Source organism: Hipposideros armiger, unplaced genomic scaffold, assembly GCF_001890085.2.
Source record: "Hipposideros armiger isolate ML-2016 unplaced genomic scaffold, ASM189008v1 scaffold_181, whole genome shotgun sequence".
Classification (NCBI taxonomy): Eukaryota; Metazoa; Chordata; class Mammalia; order Chiroptera; family Hipposideridae; genus Hipposideros; species Hipposideros armiger.
In genome coordinates this window covers 439,123-466,310 of record NW_017731531.1, presented here as the reverse complement: position 1 = coordinate 466,310, position 27,188 = coordinate 439,123, and the positions used below count along the sequence as shown (strand labels likewise).

The 27,188-nt window shown below is 52.8% G+C and overlaps 1 protein-coding gene across 1 annotated transcript in view; it reads left to right on the top strand.

The window, feature by feature from the left end:
- Window positions 1-7,598: 7,598 nt before the first annotated feature.
- Window positions 7,599-27,188, top strand: part of KCNC1 (potassium voltage-gated channel subfamily C member 1) — a 45,326-nt gene continuing 25,736 nt past the window's right edge. Inside the window, exon 1 of the mRNA XM_019652554.1 lies at window positions 7,599-9,356. Within this exon, the coding sequence (XP_019508099.1) occupies window positions 8,787-9,356 (570 nt within the window). The 5' untranslated portion in view covers window positions 7,599-8,786. The remainder of the gene's footprint in view (window positions 9,357-27,188) is intronic.

Genomic DNA, 27,188 nt, shown 5'->3' with positions numbered 1-27,188 from the left:
AATCCTGAAGTTGTCCATGACATTTTCAATGGAGTGGTGAGCCTGGAAAAAGCTTCCCCACATTATCAAGGATAGAAAAAAAGTTTTAATCAACTATGTCAAAGGAAAGACTGAATTATGTCTCAATTCTCTGTACAGTAAATGATATCATAAACCATTGTCACATGAAAATGCAATTAAAGAGCATACTCGTACAAGCTGATGCAGTGGAAAGGAGTGGGCAAGGCTGGAAAAGGCGAGGGATAGAGCAAGAGGGGAAGGCAGAAGGGTGAGATGAGGAGGAAGATAAGGACAAAAATGATGATGATGCTAATGATGAAGATGAAGAAAAAGTTGGTTCCAGCTCAGTTTCTTATCATCTATAAAATACTCAAATCCTCTGCACACAACTTACTACTACTAAAGGAAAAAAATTGAAATGTGAGGCTGTGTAACATTCATTTTTATACCATACATGATCTTTTTCATATAGTGATTTGTGGGTTGTTTTCGTTTGTTTGTTTGTTTTTTTATTCAGACAACATTTAACAGGTTTTAATTCAGGGAGAACTTTCCCAGTATCAGGGGGAGGAGTCTTGGATGATGTCAACGGCTACGTAATTCCTGGGATCTTAAGTCTGGCTGCGCCATTGACTAACTCTGAGATCTTGGGAATGTGGCTTAACCCACCTGGACTTGGGCTTTCCCTCTGTGTAATGGATTAGTGAATTTAAAAGGTATGCTCTGAAATTCTTTAGTAATTCTGTGAAAGCATTTCAGAGAGAGAGAGAGAGAGAGAGAGAGAGAGAGAGAGAGAGAGAGAGAATGAAGTATGACTTTTACAGATAATGGAACTGGAACGATGACAAACAGATTTTTCTCAACATAGGCAAGTTATTTATAATCTCCTGGTTTACTGATTGTTCTTCTACTTTTCTCAATTTTTTTATTGAGATATAATTCACATACCGTAAGATTCACCCTTTTAAAGTGTCCAATTCAGTGGTTTGTACCATACTCACCACATTGTACAGCCATCACCACTATCCTTCCAGAACACTTCATTACTCCCATAAGAAACTTGTACATTCACAGTCACTCCCCACTCTGTCTCCTTTCCCCAAACCTTGGGAGTCACTAGTCTATTTTCATCTCCATGGATTTGCTTATTCTGGGCAATGGAATCACACTCTATGTGGCCATTGTGTCTGGCTTCTTTCACTTAGCATAATACTTTCAAGGTTCATCCATGTTGTAGCATGTATCAGTACTTCATTCCTTTATACAGCTGAATAATATTCCAATGTATAGTCGTATCACACTTTATCCATTCATCAGTTGATAGATATTTGGGTTGTTTCCATTTTTTAGCTATTATGAATAATGCTGCTATGAACATTCATGTACACGTTCTTATGTAAACATATGCTTTTAATTCTCTTGGGTATCTTCCTAAAAGTGAAATTACTGGGTATATCATAACTCTATATTTAAATTTTTGAGGAACTGCCAAAGTTTTCCCGAAAGCAGCTGCACCATTTTACATTCCCATCAGCAATGTATGAGGGTTCCAATTTCTCTGCATCCTCGACAACACTTATTATTTGTCTTTTTACTCTAGACATCCTAGTGGATGTGAAGTGGTACCTCATTGTGGGTCTGATCATCCCTAATGACTAATGGTATTGAGCATCTTTTCCTGTGCATATTGGTCACCTGTATGTCTTTGGAGACACATATTTTTAAATCCTTTATCCATTTTAAAATTAGGTTATTTGTCTTTCTATTGTCAAGTTGTGAGTTCTTTATACTATATTCCAGATACTAGACCCTTACCAGTTATATGAATTGCAAATATTTTCTTCCATTCTGTGGGTTCTTTTCAGTTTCTTGATTGTGTCCTTTGATGTACATAAGGTTGTATTTTTTTATTTCAGCGAAGTCTAATATACCTACATCTTTTGTTGTTTGTGTTCTTTTTGACATCATATCTAAACCATTATCTAATCCAAGTTCTTCTAAGAATTGTATAGTTATAGCTCTTCCATTTATGTATGTGATCCATTTTTAGTTAATTTTTGTATATGGTATGATGGAGAGGTCCAACTTCATTCTTTTGTATGTGGATATCCAGTTGTCCCCCCACTATTTATGCTGAAAAGATTTTTCCCCCCATTGAATTGTCTTGGCACCCTTGTCAAAAAATAATTGGCCATAAAAATATGGGCTTATTTCTGGACTCTCAATTCTATTCCGTTGATCGATATGTCCATCCTTATGCCAGTTACCACAGTTTTGATTGCTGTAGCTTTGTAGTAAGTTTTGAAATCAGAAGTGTTAAGTTTGCCAACTTTGTTCTTCTTCAAGATTATTATTTTTTTTCTGGGTCCTGTGCATTTCATGAATGTATCTTTAAATAACCCTGTCCTGGTGGTATTTTTAGTAACCAAAACCTTGCCTTGTACAATATAAGAGCTGTAAATTGGCATGGAAATTTAAAGCAGGTCCTTGTTGGTGCACAGAAAAAAATAGTTATATGGGGGTATGACAAGTTTTTCATTTTCAGTCATCTTTGATGCAGCTTTCATATAATAAATGTTGTTTTGTTCATTGAATATCATTCTGTAATTGCAAAAAAGGTTTCAACTGTTTTTGTTAGCCTTATGAATGCTTCCAAGTAAATATAGCTTATTTAAAAGCAGTATGTAGGTGTATCAGGCAGTTAATAAAAATATTAAGCTACTTTTCCTGGGTTTTTCAAGTTCATAGTATTTGTCAGCTTTTTGAAATTTACATCTGGTCCTGATTTCTTTTCTAAGTCTCAATAAATATTCAATTTTGTGCCCAAATTTCTATTATTATTTTTTTTAAAGAGTGATTCCCCCAAATGTCTAAACTTCAGGCCTCATGAAACCTGGACCTGCCCCTGCACAGTGCTGACTGTGCTTATCTGCAGACTGACTTTCACACAGGTGCCTGCCAGGAGCACACACAGGGGAACCCACAAGACTCCTATCAAAGAAATCACAGAGGGAGGAAGACCCTAGAGATAGCCCCACATCTCCAGCTGCTTCTAGGAGAATTTAGTAGCTCCTGCCCAGTCCTTCTGGGGATACCTTCATAGAAATGCCCAAGCCCACCTGCCCTCCCCACATATATGCACCCCTGACATCCTCATGCACCCTTCACCACAGCCATCATTTCCCACCTCCCCACCTCACTCCCAACAGCCAGCAGCGAGAGCTGCTGAGGCCCCACCTTCCCCAACGCCAAGCCTAGGGAGGGCTGATGCTCTGTCCCTTGGGCCGCACTGACGCTTTGAGGCGTGGACATTGCTGAGGACTGGCAGGAATCTATGGGAGTAAGAGCCGGTCACGAAGGGTTTGAAGGGGTGGGCAGTTCTAGGGAAGGGGAATAAGGGAAGGACAAGAAGTTCAATGAGAGACATTATCTTACGTAATCCGCACAAATATTATTGCATTTTTGCAGCTGAGGAAACAGAAGCCTAGACAGGGAAAGTGCCCATTTCACACAGGCAGTAAGCAACAAAATGAGATTTGTAAACAAATCTGTCTAGATCAGTGGTTCTCTCCACCAGGGGACATTTTGCCCCTCAGGGGACACTTGCCAGTGTCTGTAGACCTTTTTGATTGTCATGGCTGGGGAAGGGGTTCTACTGACATCTAGTGGGTAGAGGCCAGGAATGTTGCTAAACATCCTACAAGGTACAGTACAGCCCCCACAACAAAGGATTGATTATCTGGTCCAAAATTTCAATAATGCAGGGATTGAGGAATGCTGGTTTAATACTTCCTCAGAATATTCTTTGTGTTGGCCCCTTTCTTGGCTTCCTCTGGCCTAAGATTTCTGGGATTCACTCACCCAGGGGTTACAGGAAGGAACTGCTGTACATCCATCCATTCCCAGGTTAGGTACCAGGGTTGGTGCTCAAGCTACAGACCCAGCAGCCATGGGCACCAATTTCCCACTATGACGCCTTTAAGTTCACTCTCCCTGTCCACTGGAGGGAGGCATTCCTGTCTGAGGAGTAAATGCCTGTGGGTTTCACTGCTTACCATCACCCCAAAGCCTCCTCTGTCAGTGCCCAGCTTAAGTTAGCTTCCAGATGTGGCCACAAGATGGCACCCCAACCTACCAGGAATGCTAAGGCTCTGAGCAGCATACAGAGCATGCCAACCTGGACAAAGGCCTTGGGAGACTGGCCTTGGGCCAGTTCCAGAGCCTAGCAGGACCAGATCTAAGGCCTGCGAGTGCCAGGTGTGAGAACATAGGCCCAACGTGGCTTCAGGACTCCCGTCACCATTTTCTAGTCCACTCCCAGCCCCAGCTTAACCTCTAGCCAGTCCCACCACGGAGATTAATGGGGCCCAGCAACCCCTCCCCTCTAGTCTGAACAAGAGAAATTCCAGAGCTGAGGTATTAAGGATATAGGGCTAATTATTATTATTATTATTCCTATCCAACAAAGAAACTGAGGCATAGAGCAATCGAGTAATTTGCCCAAGGTCATAGCTAGTCAGTGGTGGAGCTGGGATTTGAATCCAGGGAATATGGTTCTAGAGTTTATGTTCCTAGCCACTGAACACCACCACCTACCTCATCGGTAATTCTCTGCCACTAATCCCAAAGACCCTGGCATGGGACCACAAACCTTCCTCGCTGTGAGGGAGGGGGAAATGGCTATGAGTAAGGGGGACTACTCGAAAATGGAAAGGAGTGAGGTTTTCGGCTGGGCTAAGGGTCTGTGGTTAGTGGTTGTGGGTGAGAAGCTAAACATTGGCCAGCAATTCCTCCTCCCAGCCCCATTTCTCTGGGGCTTCTTAAATTTTTTTCATATGTTGACCTCTTGTTTTTTCTGGGCTTTCTGCAAATGCCAGCCTTCTTACAGTGTGAAGAGGGAGTGAGAAAAGAGACTTTTGTGTCCCTCCTTAGCATAGAGAAGCTTGGGGAGGGGTGGCATTCTTTGGAGCCTGGGCTGGGGGGGGGGACATGTCACCAAGGATGAAGGTGAGATTCCTAAAGTGGGACAGCGTGGGACAGCTCAGGGGCAGCAACCCTCTCCCACCTGAGAGGCTGTTCTTTCTGAGCCTTCTCTCCTTGCCTCACGGGGGATTTTAAAGTATGATGCACACCCTTTCACACTCCTCTTCCCTCCACCCCTTGCCTGCCTCTTTTTCTAGCACACCCTGCAGGGCCAGGACTGACCAGAGCTCCTAATCACCCACTCTTCCCCCTGCTAGGAGCCCTTTGCCTCTATCTCTCCCCTTTCTTCTCCACCAGCTGGGGCGCACTTCAGCTCCCCATTGTGACTCACCGTGGGCTCTGCACTGACTCCCTGAGAGACCCTGGGTGAGTCCCTCCCCCTGATTCAGCCTCAGTCAAGGCTCCAGACTCCCACGGCCTCTGACACTGGGATTCTAGGATCCTGGCCCCTCACCTGGCCTTTCTTAAATCACTCAGACTTTAGTGAGGAGCTCCTTTGCTCTGGCACTGTGGAGAGAAACAAACAAGCTAGAGAAGCTGATAGTTGCCTTTCAAAAATGAGATGAGCTAGAGTGAAGGTTGGGGAGCCATAGTCTGATCCCATGTGGTCCTGCAGGAGAAGAAAGAGATGGAGTCCTGGGCCCCTCTGGCTGGCAGAATCACAGGCTTGTGGGGTTGGGGGAGAGGGGAGAAGAGGCGTGGACATCTGGCTGGAGGGAAGGGGAGGTTTGGAAAGGCCTCTCTCTTGTCTCTCCCCATCTTGATTTCTCCCAACCAGGTGTATGTGTGTGTGTCTCATCTCTCTGTGTCTCCTTTGCTCTTCCTTCTGGGGTCTCCATTTCTCTGTTTTATTACCTCCTTGGATTGGGGCAGAGCTTTCTGAGAGCCTATGTTCAGGGCATCTGAACTTGGGCCAGGCTGAGCTATACCAGGTCAGGTCAGGCCTCCTCGTGGTTAGGGGATGGGGCTGATGGCTCAGGGTAAGAGGGAAATACAAAAGCACTCTCACCCCTGCATTACTCTAAGATTGAAGGGGAAATGCCTCCCATTTAAAGGAATAACACAGATCAATCTCTGCAGGGAGGATGTGCTGTCCTGGCCACCTTCTGCCCTTCTCTGTCCGTTTCTGCCCTAACTCTGCCTCTCTCTGTCTCTCCCCTTGTCCTCCTCTCCCATCCTTCATCTCTTGCGCTGCCCCTGGCCTCTCTCCAACCCTCTCTACTCCTCCAAACCTTTTCCCCACCACACACAGATTTCCCTGAGGCTGGGCTGGGATTCCCCTGGCTAAGTGAGGGGAGAGATGTCTGCAGCACAACTTTGTCCCCAGGTCCACAAGAGTGTCTGCGGGTCAGTGTCAAGGGACAGCTGTCTGCACAGTTAGCAAGTGCCGACAGGTAAATAAGAACCTTGTGTCTTCTTAATTAAATCGCCCTTTGCCCAGGCAGCTTTGTGTTCGATTGCGCTGGGCTGGGATCAATAAGCCTCTTCCCCAGCACAGCCACCCCTGGATCTGGGCCTGACCTCCACAGCCCTGTACAGGCCCACCTGCCCACTTCCCCACCAGCCTGGGAGCCCCTCGAGGGCAGGGTCTGTGCCTGGGACTAGTAAGGAGTAAACAAGTGTTTGCTGAATTGAGTAAACTGAGTCACTGGCAGCAAACATGGGCCAGGAAGACTGAGAGGCCCAAATTGCAACTCTGACCCCAGGATTATCTGTAAATCTGTAGGAAACACAGCAGGCAGCTGCTCCCATCCAGCCTCCAGATACAGCATCAGCTTACCATAACCCATGGGCAGCTGAAGCCCTAGGGGAGAGGGGTGACTGTCAGTGTTCAGGACCACCAGGGGGGCAGTTCCTTCTGACCTCTAAGGGCACAATGCCCTTTTCATAAGGGATCCCCACCTAGGGATCCAGGGCTAGTGTGGAAGGATCAGTGAGCTGGGATCGATGCGGAAAAGTGTGTGGCACTCATGGGAGACTAGGGGCAGCCTGCATTTATGAAGGGCCCAGGCTCGAAAGGGGTTAGTAGGGGTCCAGGATTATTGGGTTGTTGGCAGACAGCTTAGAGGACAGCATGTGGGTGGATGGAGTGTGTATATGTGTGGGGGTGGGGGTGGGGGGAAGACTGTTAATTTGGAGTCCATGCGAGAGGGTACCTCTTAAAGGACCATGTGGGCTCCAGGTTCCGTAGAAAGGGTCGGTATTAAAGGGTTGCTTGGAGCGGCCAATGCTGTTCAGGGTCAAGGTGTTTCTTATAGTGGTCAGGGTCATCTTGGTTCACTAGGGATCAGACAGTGCATAGTTTGGAAGCAGACGGGCTGGTGCAGACGCCCTTCTCACCTCAGTCTGACCCGGGGACGCGGACCTAGACGTCTGCCAGAGCCCTCGTCCAATGAGTAGCGCTCCGGGAGGGCTGAACGTCGGCGGGCCCCACGGGAACAGCAGGAGCCGCGTTGGGCGGGCGCCCCCAGCGCTGGGGTTAAGGGAGGCCCGGCTTGGCACCGGGCTGGGAGGGGGGCGCGGAATCAGGGCTTTTTAGGACCCAGCGCGGCGCCTCCCTCCGGGGGCGAGTGCGGCTGCGCGCGCCGTTTGCCCGTGTCCGGAGAGCGGCGGGCTGGACGCGGACCGCGCGAGCAAGCAAGCGAGCAAGCGAGCAAGGGAGCGGAGCAGCACCGGCAGCAGCAGCGTCGCGGCGGCGGCAGCCGCTCAGCGCCTCACCTCACCGCCCCAGGACCCGCCACCCCGGCCTCCCGGGCCCGACCGTCGTAGCCCCTTCGCCTCCGCCGGCAGCGCCAACCGCCTGGCCGAAGCGGGGCGCGGAGCGCAGGGCTTAGAGGCGCCGGAGCCAGTGCCCACTGGCCCCACAGACCGAATCCAGCCGGGTGAACCCCTGCGGGGCCCCGCGCAGCTCCGCAGCAGCCCGGGAGCTGTCCCTTCAGCACCGCCGCCGGAGTCGGAGCGCTTCCCAGCGGAGTCCCTGCTCCAGCCGGAGCGCACAGAGCGCAGCGCTCCGCGGCCGCCTGGCCGAGCAGCGTTCCGGGTGCCCCTGCCCAGGGGGCCCGCCATCTCCTTGGAGAGGCGGGGAGGAGCAGCGAGGAGGGCGGGCGGGCAGGCGCGCCCGCTGCCGGGGGTGGGGAGCAGGCAGTCGAGCAAGGGAAGAGGAAGGGGGCCGGAGCCCACCCTGAGCCTGGAGCTGCAGCCCGGCCACGCAGGGAGGAAGGCAGCAGGGATCCATCTTCCCCGCGCCCAAAGCACGCTGTGGCGACCACCACACAGCTGAGCGCGAATTCCCCGGCCCCCTCTTCTCCCCTCCCCCTTCTGGGGACTGGTCTACATGTCCGGCCCTGGGAGCAGCTGACCTTCCCCACAAAAGCTTTGTGTCGATTTCTCCATTTTCCCGCTGAGATGGGGACGGGGGCCCGGCTCCCCCACCCTCTTTTCTCTCCTCCCGGGGCTCGCCGCTGAGCGCCGCCCCCCTCCCTCCCTTCCTCCGTCCCTCTCTCCCGCCCTTCTTTCCTCCTCTGCCTCCTCCGCAGCCGGACCAGCTCCCTCCCACATCTGGCGCCTAGAGACCCTTTGGAATCCCACGCACACTCCCCTGGACCAGCCAGCACCCGACAGAAAGCGCCCCGAGGGGCTTGGGTCGCTCCCGGGGTGGCCAGAGCTGCAGACCTCTGTCCCCCGCCCCGACGGCTGGGGGGAGGGGGGAGAAGGCCGCGCGCCCCCCTCCCCGGCGCAAACTCCCCCTGGCGGCCGCTCCCATGGGTGTAGCTGGGCCGCGCCATGCCTAAGGGGGAGCCGCGATGGGCCAAGGGGACGAGAGCGAGCGCATCGTGATCAACGTGGGCGGCACGCGCCACCAGACGTACCGCTCGACGCTGCGCACACTGCCCGGCACGCGGCTCGCCTGGCTGGCGGAGCCCGACGCCCACAGCCATTTCGACTATGACCCGCGCTCAGACGAGTTCTTTTTCGACCGCCACCCTGGCGTCTTCGCGCACATCCTGAACTACTACCGCACGGGCAAGCTGCACTGCCCGGCCGACGTGTGCGGACCGCTCTACGAGGAGGAGCTGGCCTTCTGGGGCATCGACGAGACCGACGTGGAGCCCTGCTGTTGGATGACTTACCGCCAGCACCGCGACGCCGAGGAGGCGCTCGACAGCTTTGGCGGCGCGCCCCTCGACAACAGCGCCGACGACGCGGACGCCGACGGCCCTGGCGACTCAGGCGACGGCGAGGACGAGCTGGAGATGACCAAGCGCCTGGCGCTCAGCGACTCTCCTGACGGCCGGCCAGGCAGCTTCTGGCGCCGCTGGCAGCCGCGAATCTGGGCGCTTTTCGAGGACCCCTACTCATCCCGCTACGCGCGGGTAAGTGACAACTTACCCATCAGAAGAGAGGGGCGGGGAAGGCAGCGTCCTCCACCTCCTGCGGGCAGGGGTGGGTTCCAAAACTGGCACCTAAGGAGTCAGAACTGAAAGGTGTGTGTGTTGCGTGTGTGTGTGCACACACAGACGTGTACGTGTGTAAGAGAGAGGGTGACTTTTTCCGAGGGTGACTAGTTTTACACGTATGTAAGGGCTGTGTCTGTATTTCCGAGTTTAATATGTATGAGCGAGTATGAATGGGTGTGTGTGTGTGTATGAATAGATTGTATGTGCATATTTATGTAAGTGTGCTGGTGTATATTTGGGTGGGTACAGAATGTAGTGGGGATTAGTGAGCATGTGTGTGATGTTTGAGTGTGCAGGAGTGTGTGTGCGTGCATGTTTGTGTCTTTGCAGATGTACACTGTGAAGGTGTGACCCGCCCTTTAGATTTTAAGCTGGGCGCTCTTACACCCTCCCAGGTACCGGCATCTGGAGCCAGCTAGGGCCCACAGACAAGGGCTTGAGGCCTGGGCTGCTGCCGGAAACAGACCACCCCTCCCCGGGAGCAGCCGTGTGGGGCTGGGCTGTGGGGAGGGGGCTGTGACCCCTCAGAGACCTGCTTCCGGGAACAGAGCCTGTCCTGCTTCCTTATCAAAAGGACAGGGTGTTGGAGGGTGCCACTGGGCTTATGCGTCTGGGACCTATCAGGAACAGAGAGTGGGTCTAAAGGGGTAACCTACCAGGAAGTGTGAGAGAGGTGGGTGTGTCTTTACCAGCCGCTCCCCTTTAGTGACAGCAGCTTGTTGCAGGGGAGGAAGGGTATCCCACTACTGACCTTGGCCCCTCAGGTGGTCTCTCTTGGTCAGTTTCCTCATCTGTAAAATGGGAGAGGGGGTCTGGTGAGTTTCAAGGGTTTTTGCCACTTGATTGAGCCCAAAAGGGAGACACTGGTAGCAGCCATCTACCCTGGAAGAGACACCCCTTGCCTTCTCTGGGCTCTGACCTCAGAGGCCTGAATGGAGTGTAAGCCATGACGGGAGGGTCAGGGTTGGGAGTTGAAAGCAGAGTCCCTCCCCCATCCATAGCCACCCTCCCATCCCCCTAACCTGGCAAACCTCTGCCTCTGCCCACTCTACTGCTCTGCCTGCTTTCCCTCCTGTCCATCCTAATGGGGGAGGATGGGGCAGGGGAGGTGGCAGGAGTGTCTGCCCAGCTGCTGAGGATCAATAGGGAAAGGGAACTTGGGGGGCACTGAGGCACCCACAGGCAGAAAAAGGCTGTGTTAGGCACAGGCCAGGTAGATTTGTTGCTGAGATAAAATATTCAATGTTTTAACATGTGAGGGGAGGGTCAGCAGGTCAGAGTGTTATACTTTATTGTTTTAATTATTTTTTTTCAGTTACAGCTGACAGTCAATATTATTTTATATTCGTTTCAGGTGTACAGCATAGTGGTGAGACATTTATGTAATTTATGCAGTAATCACCCCAATTAGTCTAGTACCCACCTGGCACAATACATTGTTGTTGCAACATTATTGACTAGATTCTCTATGTTGTACTTTACATCCCCTTGAATGTTTTGTAGCTACCAATTTTTATTTCAGAGTGTTATACTTTAAATCCTAGAATAGATGTGTATGGGGGGATATACTAGGGAGAGAGCCAAGCCCCTCATTTTGCCACTGAGGACCCTGCCCAAGGTCACCCTGGAAGCTAGAGGCTAAGCAAGACTAGAACCAGGTCTCCGGGAACCTCATTCTCCCCAGAGCTGGCCACCAGCTCCCTGCTGTCCCCAGAGTGGATTGAGACCCTCAGCAGCCTCCCTTTCCCTCCCCTCCCCTGATAGAGGCCACCATAGCCAGGGGATTATGTAACTGGAGGCTGTGGCTAAGCTGTGGGAAGGGGCAGGGGGAGGGGGACTGGGGACTTGAACCAGCACAGGTCGGATGGGGGTGGGGCATGCTGGGTGAAGGCCTGGGTTAGAGCAGCTGCCCACTCAGCCTGCATTTGACCTTGGACAGCATCTTAGCACCACCCACCCGCCTTGGGCCCAGAAGCAAGCAGTAGGCCCAACTTTTTTATTTCTTCATTGTCCTCTCAGCCTCCTGGTTCCCTAGCAAGCGCCTGCCCCCCTCCCCCACTTAGCATTAGGGCTCTGACCTATGTCCCTGAGTTTCAGAATAGTCAGGGGTCATGTGGGGCTTGTTCCAGCCTCCTCCCCTGTTCATCTTCTCCCACTGGACATTCCTAGGCTGTGGGGTAGCCATCACCCAGTGCAGATAAATGTGCTGGCTAGCCTGGTTGGGAGTCTTGTTGGTATACAAAGAAAACTCCTGATTCTCACGCGTGCCCATTGAAGAGCAGGCTCTGAGGGTTTCCCTGGGCAGTAGAGGGGGATGGAGGTAAGTTAGAAGGTGCCCCACCCCCAGCCTTTCAATGCCACCTTCTTTTCCTGCTAACCTCACAGAGTCCTTCCAACTCCTTGGGTGATAGATGAGGACACTGCGAGGCCCACAGGGGGAGGGACCTGCCCAAGGGCACCAAAGAACTGAGGGCAGAGGATGGATTAGAACCCAGGCTTCCTGCTGCCCTCTGGCTGGCCTAGCTGCATTGCGCTGCCTCTCTGCAGCTCATCTGCGCAGAGACCAGCCGGCTGCCCGCCCGCCCTCCCCCCTCCATCTTTGCTCTGCCGCTGCTGCTGTCACCTTTGTTTACCCCTCCCCAACAGGGTCCCCAAGCCTCCTCAAATTGGTGGGTTGGGATTTAAATTTTTATTCTCGGTTCTAGACCAGAATCCTGTATGTGTATGACATAATATATATGTGTGAAAGAAAAGCTGTATGTGTGAGAAAATCTGTGTAAGAGAGAATCTGTGTGGCTGTGAGACCCTTCATGTGTGTGAGAAAGACTGTATGAGAATAAAAATATGTGTGAGTGAGACTCTGGGTCTGTGTGTGTGTGTGTGTGTGTGTGTGTGTGTGTGTGTGTGTAGACTGACTGTGTGAGATTCTGTGAGTATCAGAGAAATTTTGTGAGTGTGAAACAGATTGTATGTGTCTTGAGAGATGGACTTTGTGTGTGAGAATGAGACTGCGTGGGAGAGAGTGCATATGTCCGAGAAAGAGAATATGTGTAAGAGAGATACTGTGCGTGTGTGAGAGAGGAAGAGATTCTTGGGAGAGTCTATGAGAGACTTGAGGTGAGTGTGTCACTGTGTGAATGTACTGATATGTGTGGGAAATGTGAAACTGTGTGAAGCTGTACATGTGAGGCTGTATGTGTATGTGTGTGTGTGTGTGAGGCTGTGTGCATGACACCATCAGTGTGTGAGGCTGTATGTGGGGCAGGGGACCTGTGTGTGACACAGGCTGTGTGTATGTGAGGCTGTGTGTAAGACAGAGACTGTGTGTGAGAAACTGTGTATTAGTGTTGCTGTGTGTGCTTGTGTGTGAGAGAGACCTTGTGTTGCCTGGGTGTGAGTGTACCTTGAGGAAGATGAAACCCCACACCAGCTTCCTGCCTGCTGCCTCGATCTGCTGGGACTCCTGAGCTGCCTTAGCAAGCGGTTTTGCTTCTCATTTCCCTTCCTCAATAGAAACACTGCTGGAGCCTGGGCAGTTGTTGATGCATGGACCAGATAGCGAGGCCACCTCACCCAGGCCTTAGCATTGGCCCTGGAAGATAGGGGCCACTTGGCTGGCATGGGAGATTCCATCTGAGCTCTTCAGGTGTGCCAATGCTAGCTGGGGCACCGGGTTCGCTGGCCCCTTTCTCCTATGGTTCCCTGGGCACCCAGGCTGAGGGGGTGAGGGGTGGTGAGGTGAGCTGGGACAGGATGAGCCCAGCATGTATTCTGGGGTGAAGGGTGGTGCCCCAGACACACACAAACAAAGGATGATGATGCCACTATGTGGTTAGGGCTGCAAAGGGGCTTCCTGAGGCTGTGAGAGCAAGAACCGTCCCAGAGGAGCTAATGCTGGAGCAAGCTTTGAGGAGCAAGTAGAAATTAGCCAGACAGATGGCAGAAACAGCAGTCCTAGCGTGCACAGCCGTAGAGGTGTGAGAGCAGGCAGGGTTGTGCGGGGGCAGCCCGGGGCAGCCCTGACTTGAAACCTGCCCTCCGCTCCTCCTCAGTAGCCAGTGCAGCTCTTGGCTTTTTTCTGTGATTTGCATGTTGTCATCAGGAACATTGTTCCATGTCAGGTCAGGACCAATGGGGGTCCCTATTCCAGAGAAGAGTATCATGTGTGTGTGTGTGTATGTGTGTGTGTGTTGACATGTGTCCCCCAGAGTCACTTGGCCTCCCAAATGACAAAGGAGTGCCAATGACAGTCCCACCTCCATCCACCCCACTGCCCACCTCTCCTCCGACTCCGTCTGTCTGTTTACCTCTGCGGGACCTGATGCAGCCCAGCTCCTCAACTCCCTGGGAAGAAAATTCACTTAGTAGCTGGGATGAAAAGCCCAGCCAGAGACCTGTTTCTCCTTTGGGTCCCAGCTGACACAGGGCTCTTGTAGGCTTGGCTTGGAATGCAGAGGGGTAGGGGACAGAGCTGCTACCAGGGACTTCCTAGGCAGCTTGCCACCTCCAGATCAGGACCCATTTGAGTCATGGTAACAGTGAAGAGACCCGTGAGCAGTGGTGAAGGGACTGGGTGTATCCGTCTCCCAGCCATCCCAAGTGCTCCCTGCCACAGTGTATCCCCCATTCAGTGTTCTCTTTCCTGTGATGCTTTCACAGGTGTCCTTGTGTCTTTGAATGATACCTCCAAGCCCCCAGCTCCCCTCCCAGTAAAGAAAAGCACAAGCCAAATGACTCTTAGAGTCTCTCAGCCTCTTTATCTCTAAAATGGACATAGTAGGATACCACCCCAGAGAGCCGATGGAGAGATGAACTGAGGTAATAATGTGGAGAGTTCCACGTCGCAGGGCCTGGCATGCAGTAAGTGCTGAATAAATATTGGCTGCTGCTATTACTCCTATTGGTTGTATTATCATTTTACTTCATGACTCTCTCTAGACTCCATCCTTTGCCCTCTGTCTCCCTATCCACCGTCCTGGTTCAAGCCACCATTTCCCTCAAGCCAACCTCTCCAACAGCTTCCTGACTGCTCTCCCACATCCAGCCCCTGCACCCCCAATTGGCAACCACAAAGGTCTCTTCAACTCACAAATCTGCCAGCTCACCTTCTTGCTTGTGTAAAACCCCTTGGGGCTTCCCTGGCCCACAGTAGCCGTAGCCCCTCAGGCCCTGCCTGCCTCTCCAGCCTCCTCTGGCCTGGCTGTCTCCATCGTTCACTGAGCTCTAGCCTCCCAGGCCTTGTTTCAGTTTCTTGTGTGTGCCAGGTTCCCCTGCCCCAGGGCCTTTGCATATGCCGTTCCTGCTGGCGCTCTCTTTTCTTCCGGTTTGCCCCTCCTCATCCTTCACACCCTGCCCCAAACATGGGTTCCTCGGTGATGCCTTCCCGGACCCCACAGGCTGGGTCAGGATTCCGAACAGGAGTCTGTCCCTTCAGAGAAGCTATCTGGTTTGTAATAAAATGTTCATTATCAGCCTTGCTTGATTTGGGTTTGTCTCCCCCTCCAGACTCTAAGCTTCTAACATATGTAATATAATAGGAGCTGTTATCATGACAGATGAGGAAGCTGAGGCTCAGAGAGGGGTGCTTTACCCAGGGTCACATGTGAGCAGGTTACTTGGGGGGCTGGTTCAGAAACCCAGGTCTCTAAGTCCTGGCTCTGTGGCCTGGGAGCTCCCACCCACCTTAAAACACTTCAGAGAGTATTTGGAGTCTTGTCCTCTGGGGCCAGGAGTCTGTGCTCCCTAATTCTGGGCAGGAGGTCTGACATCTGCCAAAAGCTTCGGAGGAGATTAGCTTGAGTGTCCCATAGAGGTAGGCGGGCTGTCTCAGTGGTGGGGGAGGGGGTCTGGTGGGGGTTAGTTCCAGGGCCCGATGCCTGGGCTAGGGATCTTGGGCCTTCCAAGACAGCTGAATATAGTGCTACGGCTATTCTGAGCAGTCCCATGACCAGTATATTCACCCTGGACCAAAAGGTCAGGGCCTTAAGCCGCTGCCTCCCGTCAGTCCCCAGGCCAGCCTGGCCACCCCCCTGGCCTGAGTTTCCCTTCCCCGAGTATAAGCTCAGAGGAAAAGAGGGGTCTAAGAGGCTCCGGTGTTGGCTGCCCAGTCCTTATTCGGGGAACCACTTGGGTGGGAGGGACCACCTTCCCCGTACATGAGACTACTGCAGCAGATGGGTGCTCCCAGGCCACCTCTAGCCCCCGTCCTCATCCAGTGGTGGGGAAACAGGCTCAGATCAGGGAGGACACTTGCCTAAGACCACGCAGGGAGTCAGAGAGACTCAAACTCACACCCCAAGTCTCTTGGCCTGGGGCTGCTGTTTGTTTTCCTTTGGGCCCTCAGTTTTGAAAGGACACTGAATCCCACCTGTGCATGCTGCTCTCTTACTACTCCCTTACTTCCTCCCCTGAGGGAGGGAGAATAAACAGTCACCTGCCTCCCCACCTCTCTTCCCTACCCTCCCCCCACCCCCAGCTCAGGGCCCAGCTCAGCGCATTGAGACCTCCGCAGGCCAGCCTACCCAGATTCAGTGGAAATCCAGTTCTTATTACCACCCCAAGCACAATTTTCAAGAACCCCCTTCCTTTCTTGAATCACAATACTGACGACTACTATTTACTAAAGCACTTGCTATGTGTCAGACAGTTGTAAGGGCTTGATTTACATATTCCCATTTAATTCTCATAAAACTCCCATGGATCTGTAATATCATTAGCATGCCAGTGTCGCAGATGAGGCTGCTGAGTCTCAGAGAAGTTTGGAAACTTATCCCAGGTCACCTAGCTCATGAGTGGTGGAGGCAGCATTGAGAGCATTGAGCTTGGGTCTGCCTGACACCAGAGCTCTCGCCATAACCCCTGCTCAGCACTGCCGCCCGTTGCTTCCGGGGAGGGTGGGCTCTGTGGCTTGCCATGGCCCGGGCTTAGGTTTTTTCTGGTTTCCTCTCTGTTCCACCAAAGACTCTTTCCCAACAACCTATCAGGGAATCCTGCTGAGCCAGCTCTGGCTCCTGGACCATAGCAAGTGAGGGTCTGGCCTGGAGAGGCCTGGAAAAGGCTCTGGCAGCCCCCAGGAAGAAGGTTTTCAGATGCCTCAACTGCCCCAACCAGCCACGCAGGCCCAGGGGCTCCATATGGGCTGCAGGGAGATGGCAGAGGGCTTGGGGAGGATCACAAGGTATCCTGCGTGAGGCGATGCATGCTGGGAATGCTGGCTCCTCCTCAGCTCGGCATTCGAGGCCTTCTGCTCTGGAACGTGGCCATGTCTCCTGCTGCTCCCTTCTGCCAGGCTTCTCCCGGGCCTCCTCATCTTCAGCTTTCATTCCAGCCTCTGGGTTTTTGCTCACCTCTTCCCCTTCATCGGTGTAACTTTCTAGTTTTTGTTGAACACGAAAACCCATCCCTCAATGTCCCTAATGCTTGGTCTGGCGGCTTCCACCCTCGCTGATCTCCTTTGAGAGTGAGGGGTCTGGGTTGGGCATGGAGTCACCAGGCTTGCATGATTCAAGCGGGAGGTCTGTGGTTCGGTTCTGCAGGCTTGTGGCTGGGGATAGGCAGGCCCTCAGAATTAGGGACTGGCCAGGGTGCACGGAGAGGATGAGGCCACAGACAAGACCCCAGTAGTGGGCATCCGGCAAGGGATAGAGAAAGATCCGTAGCCAGGCGATTAAACCAGCTCGGCTCCCTTGGGCAAGTTGCATCGCCCTTCAGGCTACAGTTTTCCCACCCATAAAACACAGAGGTCATTCTAAATGACCACAAAGTCCCTTCCTGGCTCCGATATCCCAGGAATCGAAGCATTCTGGACTTCACCTTCCCAGCAGCACTGCGAGAGCCAAGGTAGTCCTTCCCTAGCTCTCTCCTTCCTCATTCTCGGCTCAACTCCTTTGTAGGGCACATGTGAGCTCTCCTAGCAAGGGTCCTGATACCAAGCAGGTAGGAGCCCAGGGGAGGGGTCTGAAGATCTTCCTCTTACATTCATTCAGGCGCTCGCAACCTGCTCTCATTCACTTATGCAAGGCTTGGTAGTCATGCCTTGCTTGGGGTCAGTTTTGGTGCTGAGCCCCTGTGAGCCATCAGTGGCTCACCCAGCTCTCTTGCAGGCATGGACCTGGGGGTACCACCTCTTTAGAGTGTACCTGCTTAGGCCCATTGAGTGGCACCAGTTGCCCTCTTCCCCAGGCCCTTCTCTTGGCTATCTGCCCTCTGGGAGATGCAGAAAGGTGCACTCAGAGAGGAGGTGCTGTGCCAGTCTGTAGGGGCTGGAGCAGGGCAGGGGGGCTAACTTTGATAGTGTATGGGGTGCTGTGGAGAGGGGAGCAGTGAGCTGCTGCTGTGCTGGATGGGGCAGAGGTTGGAGTAGGCGTGTTTTCCATGGCTGCTATGGGGGCTGCAGGGGTGGTTGCTGGAGGACTCCAATCTATGGCTGACTCTCAGATTACCTGGGATGCTTCAGAAAAGGTCAGGCTCCTGGGAGAATTAGATTCCTCGACCTGGGGAAGGGTCAGGTCAGGATGTTTGCTCTACTCCTGGGTGATGTTAATGCTCGGTGAGGGAGGGTCTACAGTGGGGTCTGGGACAGGGGGTTCTTGCTACTTGGTGCGGTCCTCTGACCAAAGCATCAACTTCACCTGGGCAATTGTTAGAAAAGAAGAGTTTAGACCCCCGCCCAGGCCTACTGATTCAGAATCTGCATTTTAACCAGAGTCCCAGATGAATCATACGCCCATTAGGTTGTGAGAAGCGCTGATGCAGGGGAAGTATCAGGACACAGAAAGACCCGGGTGGGTGCTTGCAGGTTGGCAGAGCTTCATGGGTGATTCTGACCGTTCCTTGTGCCCTTGTTGGTGTCAGGGTCATGACCCAGCTCAGGGTGAGGCCCCAGCTCAGAAAATAGCAACTGCGCCCAGTTGCTCAGACCAAAAACCTTGGCATCATCCTCGACTCAACAAATCTTGTTGTCTCCACGTTGGAAACTCACCCAGAGCCCAGCCACGTCTCATCACCTCCACTGATCCCTTCCTGGTTGAAGCTACGTCTTCTCTCCCTTGGATTCCTGCAGACTGTCCTCCCTGCTTCTGTCCTTGCCCCTGCCCCTGCCTTCTCCGCACCGCGGTCGGCCGCCCTGGTGAGGCGCTAGTCAGACCGAGCCACCCCTGCTCTGTCTCCCTTGGGAGGAGACCGAGTTTTTACAAGGGTTATAAGGAGCTCCTTATGAGCTCCACGTGAACTCCTGCACCCCACCTCTCCCTCTGCTTTCCTGCCTCTCTCCTACGCACTCATTCTGGCCTCCTTGGTTTCCGCCAACACACTGCTCATGCTTCTGCCTCAGGACCTATGCTTTTGCAGCTCCTTCTACCCGGAGCGCTTTCTCCCCACATATTCCTCCCTTACCTCCTTCAGATCTGGACTCAGATGTCATCCTCTCAGATTGTACCCTGCCATCCCCTTACCCCCCTTTCGTGCTTTCCTGTTCTCTCCTTGGCATTTACACCAACTAACTACATTTTACTAATTTACTTTGTTTATTACCGGCTTCCCCCACTAGAATGTAAGCTCCACGAGGGCAGGGATTTTTGTCTCTTTGAACAAATGTTCTGTGGTTGGGATCTAGAACAGGGCCTGGCACATAGTGAGTGCTAAATAAATATTTATCGAAAGGATGACTAAAGAGGCCAGAGTTCAAGACCTAGGTCAGACATTGGCACCCACACCTTTAAGCCTATTACTGGTTTCCCCCTCCCCTTGTGTCACCTGGAAATACAATCCCTCAATCCCTCAAGCTTGCAGCCGTGATGCAGAGGCTGGGGGTGTTGGGGTCAGGGGTGAGCGCCCAACCCCGGTCAGGGCAGGGTCCCACCTGCCGCTGTCACCACCCAGGGCCCTGTCAGGCTCTTCACATCCTGATCCCTCCATCTCTCCACACTCCTCCTTCATGTGGCATCAGCCCAACCACTATTCACAGCTAGAGTTCAGAGGCTAAGAAACCATTTTCCCAAACCAGGATGCACTAGCTCTTAGGACGGTGACATTGCATGGATCCTGAGTTCCTCGGTCCACTTTGTCCAGCCTAACGCCCCAGTCTGACTTCCCGTGGGATTCTTTTTCTCCCTAGAGCCAGCCAGGTTCTTTTCCACCCTCTCTCTTCCTGTCTCCTTCACAGTCCACCTCCCTCGCTTCTCTTTCCCTTCCCATTGTCCCGTTTACTCTATCGCTTGTATTGGTAGGAAGTTCTAGGATTAGATATCGGCTTTCAACACAGACTCTATCCCTCGAAGGCGTAGGATGCTTTTTGTCCCAAACCCTCTGCTTTGAGCCTCGGTCATATGTTCAGTAGATAGCGGGTCGGCTGCGCAGCTGGTTCCCACTTCCTGGCTACCTGACCTTGGCAATACGACCTGGAGCCCCATTCTCTCATAAGAGCATGGTCTCTTGAACCAGGAGACCTGCATTCAAATCCCAGCCTGACCACTTCCCAGCTGTGTAACCTTGGACAAGTTCCCTAACCTGTCTGTGCCTCAAGAGAGAGATATTAATAGCACCTGACTCATAAGGAAATTGTGAGGGTTGAATGTGTTAAGCACTTAGCCTAGAACCCGGAACATAATAAGTGCTTAATTATTGTGGGTTCCATTATTATCTTTTTATCAGTGCTTGGCTGTAAACGATCCAAACCCTCACCTGTTCCCTGTGCTTTCTTTTTTCAGCAACTGACTCTCCCTTCAAATACCTCTCTAGGCGTCACCTCACCAACCTTGGCCATGAGGGTCCCTCCTTGTCGAGTCCGCCTCCCAGGGGCGTGTTCAGGGATGCCACCCTGGGAGGTGTGCCTGGATTCTGTCTTGGTTCTGCTGAGAACCCGCTGTGTGTCATGGGCAGGTCATGGCTCCCTGTGAGCCTCAGTCTCCCCATTTGTTGTAACGGGCTGCTCACCTGTGCTCTGCCTCCCTGTCCAGGTGTAGTGTGAAGAGAGGTGGATGATGGAACTTCTGTTTGCAGGTGGAGAGGGAGGGAGGGCCCTTGACGTCCGGCTGTGGTGGGAAGCCCAGCATGGGGACCCGAGATGCTGATAAGTGTGCCACTGTGGTGAGGCTGGCAGGCAGGGGCATGCATCGCAGCTCAGGATTAAAACGTCTCCTCTTTACAGGGGATGCTCAGGCGTGGGGAGCAGTGACAGCAGGAGTCAGGCAGACCCCAGCAGCTGCTGGAGCCCGGGGGTAAGGCCTGAAGCTCCCGTTGGTGCCGGCGTGTGGTACCCACTCTGGGGCTGGGCTGCCCCGTCATGCCGATGCCAGGCTGGAGGGAGACAAGCTCATCTTAGATGGGACAGCCCCAGAAAGCTGAGCTGAGGGGACTGCAGGAGCCAGCCTCGCTGGGCCCAGGTTCAGGTGCTGCTTCAGCCTGGACCATGATAGCCAGAGGGAGCTTTCTCAAGCCCGTGCAGGGTGTCAGGTGCCCATGCTGCCCTGCACGACTCAGACCCTTCCCCTGTGGGCCTGGCAGCCCTGATCCTGCTGCACCCTGGCTCTGATTCCAGCCCGTGAGCCCCTGGCCCACTGCCCCTGATGTCCCCCACCTTTTTCCTTCCCCATCCACAGTGCAGGAAGGGACTTTTCTCCATGTCCCCACTTCTGCACATAATGACAGCCTGCGTAGTTCCCCTGCTAGGGGCTGCTGTTAGCATTCATTCACTCGCTCAAGAAATATTTATTGAGTACCTGCTCATTAGGTAGCAGGCACTGCTCTAGAAGCTGGGAATAGAGCAAAGAACAAAACAGTCAAGAATCTCTGCCCTCAACACGTTTATATTCTCGTGCAAGGAGAATAAAAAGAAACAAATGGATAGAAGTGCTGTGAAGACACATGATGGAGGGAAGGGTCCAGGAAGTACTGGAGGTGGCAACTTGAACTAGGCAGGGAAGGCCTCCCTGAACAGGTGATGTTTCAGCAAAGACTTGAAGGAGGCAAGGGAGGGACATATGGGACACCTGGGGAACAGGAAAACGGGACATGCCCTGAGCAGGCGTGTGCCTGGGGTTCCAGACATAGCAAGAGGCCCAGGCTCAGAGATCCAGGGGACAGTCGTAGGTGAGAGAGAGCAAAAGAGAGCTACCCACAGCCCTACTGGGCTCCCAATAGTGGGTCTGTCCCTGGTAGGGCTTGCCTGTGGGCTCCCTGGGCGTGCCAGCCCAGCGCTTGGCTGTGCTCACACCCGCACTACTGTCCCCTCCCCTCCTGGAGCCAAATTGCCTAGGTCCACACCTGGCTGTGCTGATTATTAGCTCTGCAAGCCTCAGCCACCTCAGCGATAAAGGGAAGATAACAAGAGTCTCTACTTCAAGGGGCTGCTGTGAGACTGAATGAGATAAGCTCTAGAAAGCCCTTCAGCGCGGTACATGGCACAGCACAGGTGTTCCAGTTGTGAACTGCCATCATTCTTGCCATTTGGCACATGAGGCCTCTTTCTAGAATTCTCTACAGACCCTGGCCTTAACCCCCATAGGGGTTTCTGAGAATATGAACCTAATGTCTGCAAGGGGGTTGCTGTGACCAGAAGGCTTTGGGGGTTCCCTGGAGAGCTTCTCTGCCCCTGCAGGTGCTAGAGCAAGGGAGTGTGACTCCCTTGGGCCTTGTCACCAGGGCAGGACTGTGAACATACGTTAGACCACAGCTTCCCTCCAGGGCCAGCGTCTTACCACTTAGAGATTAGTGTTTTATGCTCAACCTCAGGGGCTCTCGGAGCCGCTGTGAGGAACACAGTCACCTGCTGGGCCACCTGGAGCCAGACAGAGCGCTGGGCCGAGAGCCAAAGGCTGGGCCCACATGGCTTTCATCTGCTGAGGGCTGGCCCTGGGCACCATGTTCCCATAGCGCTCCTACCTGGGCCCCTGAGCAGCCCCCACACCTGGAGCGTAACCTGTGTCTTTCTGCGCCTTAGTTTCCTCATCTGTGAAGTGTGCACCATGATGTCCCCTACCTCTCAGTGATGCTGGGAGAATCCATTAAGACCAGAGGCAAAAAGGTAACTTGTGAGGGAGAAAATATGGTTCATAGCAGGGCCAGGTGCAGGAGGAGACCATGATCTCTAGGGCCTGGAGAGTGTGGGGAGGGGACACAGCAGAGGTGAGAGGCCTTGGACCTGCTGGGCCTGGGCTTTGGTGTCCCCTCTGCTTCCGTGTGGGCAGGTGTCTGGCTGAGCCTGTTCCCTCTTATGTGAAAGGACAGTGAGCCTCAGAGGGGCACTGTGCCTGGACACACAGGAGGTGCTTACCAAGGGTGGGATCTGGCTACCAGAGGCACCACTGTCACCTTGGTCCTGGGTTCCTATTTCCCAGGGGAGCTGGTATAATGAGGCCCTGGCTGAGCCGTAGAGAGGGAGACAGGCCGTGGAAGCCTCATCCTGTGGCTCCACAGCCTCAGGGGCATGAACCACTGTTACCAATGATATATTTAGCGGCACAAAGGTCAGAAATGCCAGGAGCTGGCTTCCCTTCCAGGCGGCAGGAATTGTGTCTCCCGAGGCCTGGCTGTCACCAAGCAGATATTTTTTTTTCCTGTCTGGCAGTCAGGGGATCTGAGTAAAAGTCGCAGAGTAAGGAATCACTGTGGTTTGTACTGGCTTGCTGAGATTTTTTCCATGTCCATGGCCCTTCCCCAACCCTGTTGTGCTCCCCTTCGAAATCCAACCCATCCTGTCTTTCCAGACCACCCGCCTTTGGCCTCCAGGCACATCAACTGTGCCCCCAGCATGTTTTAGCGCTGCTGCCTCCTGCCTTTGCTTATTTCCTTCCCTCTGCCAAGAATGCGCTTTCTTCCAGCTCTGCATGTCTGCAACGGATCCATCCTGGCTTTGATGGCCCCTTCTGACTGGAGCCTTCCCTGATCCCCCTCCTGAAGAGACTGCTCTCCTAGAGTACTCTGCCTGCCCTTGACCAGGTGACCTATTGAGGTTACCTGTCTCCCTGATTCAGCTACAGCCGCTTAGAGGACTAGGACCAGCTTAAGCAATGATAGTGCCTGTTACGTTGCATGGAGTCAAGTAATCTTGGCTGAAGCAATGTACCTCACAACAGCCCTGTAAGGTAGAAGGATTCGATGTTATCCCTTCTTTATTGATGAAGGAAAAAGTGACACCAAGAGGTTATTTATACAAGATCATGAGGCTAGTAAGTGGTGGAAGAAGGATTAGACGCCAGATCTTCTTGGGATATTAAGAAGGCAGACTAGAGCAGTGCCTGTGTTCCAGTGCCCTGTTATTATGCTGTGGTTCTCTGGTCAAGAATGAGGTGGCTGGATGGACAGATGGATGCTGGATAAGTAGATGAAAGAATGCATAAAAAGATGGGTATATGGATGGAGATGGATGAATGGATGAAAGGATGTATGAATGGATACCAAGCTGGTGTGTAGCTTAGTGGATGGGTCAACAAATAGATGAATGTGAGGATGGATGGACAGATTTCTAGTCTCTTGGCTTTAAGGCAAGAGAGGAAGTCCCACCTCTCATCAAATGAAAACATCCCAGAGGATGGGACTTGGGAGCTGAGGACTTCAGGGCAGAAGGTGGATTGGAGCAACCCAGCCCATGTGTGTAGAAAGTGAGCCTGCCAGATGCGGGGGGAGGGGGTTTGTAGAGAGGGAGCTCGGAGCTGGGGGCAGGGGACTTGCCCACTCTAAAAGGTGAGAGGCTCTGATGGAGGAGAACCAGGACAGGCTGGAAAGAAGTTACAGGCAGTGTCACGTGACAGGGGAGGCCTCAGGGCCCAAGGTTTTCCAGAGTCCCTGAAGCCACTGGAGGGCAGACAGTGAGTGGGGGGTTGGCCTCTGAACCCCAGGACACGCTGAGCATACCTGTGGTTTCAGTCTGTTCTGAGGTGGGGAAGACGCCCTTCCTCCTCAGGTCCTCAGTCTTGGTGAGCGAGCCCCTCTGATAGTTCTGGCAGGACATGCTCCAGGGGACAGCACAGCTCTGCTGGCCGGGGAGTGGTCCCTCCTGAGGCCCCAGATGACCCTTGTTCAGGTACACCAAGATCCACCATCTTCCCACTGCTTTTTGCCATTTATCCCCAGGCTCTAGAAATGAGCCCCAAGGCTTTCATTCTAATTGCCCAGCAAGGGCCAGTAAAGGGACCATGGACATGGGTGGCCAATAGTTGAGCTTGGCAGGGCCTGGCAGCTTAGATGCTGCTAGTCTAGAGCAGATTCTTCCAGCTGGAGCTAAAGATCTTCATCTGCAGAAGGCACAGTGCTGTGAACACCTGTGCTCAAACACAAAGCCCTGCTCTAGCATCCCCCAGCACCAGACGACACCCCCCCACACACACACATACACTGGCCCCGGCAGTCTCTCTGGGAAGCCAGGTCCCAAGGAGAGTGCCTGGTGCGCCATTAACCGCTCATTACAGTCACGGCTGCAACTAAGTATAGCTCCAGCACACACAAGACCAAGACAACAAGGGAAAGTCTTTCCATAAAAAAGCTCCGCGTGCAAGCACATAAACGTCTGCACACGCATGCTCTCCACATTCGTGCATGGACCCTTGGACACTCACGGACCCTTGCTTTCACCAACACAAAGTTTTATTCATTCACTCAGATGTTCATTATATAAATATTTGTTGAGGGACTAGGAGAGTAGATAAGAGCATGTGTTCTGGAGTCAGACAAAGCTGGGATTTGAATTCTAACTCCATCACCTCGCAGGTGTATGATCATGGGCAACTTAACCTCTCCGAGCCTCGGTTTCCTTCTTTGTAAAATCGTGGTGGTAATAGTAGTATGGACCTCAGATATGGTGTCGGAGTAATGAGATGCAGCATGTAAGAGCACTTAGGGCGTGTCCAGCTCAAGATAAGTGTCAGTACACAGTAGATGCCTTTATCCTCACGATTGATATGATGTGCCTCGCTCTGTGCTGGAGCTTTATTGAAAGCTGTTACTTCTGGAGGTGGTTGTGAAAAGTGGTATATGATAGGCATTCAGTAAATACTTGCTGATTTAATGAATGAACAGTTGAGTGAAAGCTGCATCAATAGATGGCCGGATGTCCTTAGAGCTTTCTTCTCTCAGGAGGAATTCACCCTCACTTGTATTTTGTCCAGGCTGTGTCTCCAGTAAGACCCAGGTGTTCTTGTGGGTGACACAGGGACCCTAGAGATCGAGGAGGAGCTTGAGGGGATCTGGGCCACCCCTCTTTTTACAGATGGGGAAATGGCAGCACAGTGGGAGCAGGGAGCTCTGGGCTGGCACTAGGCAGGACTCCGTCTGCCAGGGAAGGGGCTGGAATTCTGTCCATCCTGGGTAGCAAACAAGCTTTAGGATTTGAAAGTACTGTCACTACTCCCAACCTTTGAATAGGCCGGCAGCTAAACTCCCTAGGCCATCTCCTCCCATTACACCTTCTCAAAAAGAAAGTGACATTTCCTGGTGCTTTTTTAAGCCCAGGCTGTCTGGGCCAGACCCAGGCATGGGGTGGGGCGGGGGTGGCAGTGCTGGGAGTCACACAGCCGAAGTCTGTCCTCACCTTGAGTGATCTCAAGGTGCTGGGAATAGACATGGTCTCATCTTCTCTCCATGTGTCCCAGATTCCAGGACGGATGCCCAGATTCTAGAGTCCACATTCCAGAGCCTGCATATAGGTTTCGAATTCCACGTGCCCGTGCCAGTTCTGCCCCATAGGCAGGACTCGGGCTGTTGAACTCCACAACCAGCACCTTCAGCTGGCAGCCTGCTGGGCAGGGAGGATATGCCTACCTGAAAAGGAGCCTTCGTGCCCTTGGGCCCACGCTCCTCAGCCATTCATGTCCATGGCTGTTGTGGGGCTTGGGCCTTTGTTTACCGAGCGTGCCCATTGCTAAGAGATGCCAAGTGATTGTGCCTGCTGCTCGTGTATACAGTGGGCCTGCTGTCAATGAGTGTACCCATTGCCCATGTAGACATGGGTCAGCTCTCCATCTCTGCGCCCACTGCCAGTGTAACAAACAGTTTCTGTGGGGATTGAGCTGATGAGGACATAGCTGAGTGATTCGTGACTGCATCCAGGGCCAGTTTAGTCACCGATTCATGGTTAGAGGTTATCCTTGTACCAGCGTGGATGTAGATCTGCTGTCAGTGTGGACAGTGCCGGTGTAAACCCAAGTCTGAAATCGGTGAGTGTGTACATTGCCAGTGCAGATGCAGAACAGCATCAGTGAATCAGTGCTTGTACACACTGCCCATGCAGATGAGGAAAAGTGGGCGCCAGAGGAGAGGTTCACTTCCTAAGGAGGCGGAAGGGAGTAAACTTGTTATGCCCATTTTGTAGATAGAAGAATTGAGGCCAGTGGACACAGGACGTGTATCCACGACCTCCCCACAGATGGGAAGCTGTGCTCTTGCTTAGCTGTGCTCCTGGTTCCTGAGGAAGCGTCCCCCCCTTCCCTACTAGTGTGTGGCGTGTGCCTAGGCGTGGCAGCTGGGCCAGCCCTGATTCCCAGGTCCAGCCACCTCATGGACCTTCCACTCTGAGGGGGAAGAGAGACAATAAATATGAAAACTCAGTAAATTCGATAGTGTAAAGTGCCAACACTCACCCAGCTGAACACTTGGAATGGGTGCGTGTTATTGTATTATATTATACTTCAGGAAAGCTAGAGAAAAGTTAGTGTGTTCAAAGATGGTCCATGCAATTTGGATGGGGGAGGGGTAAAATCAGGAAAACCAGATTAGTTGGGGGTGCTGCTTGAGATATTAGAGAGGTCAGAATAGGCC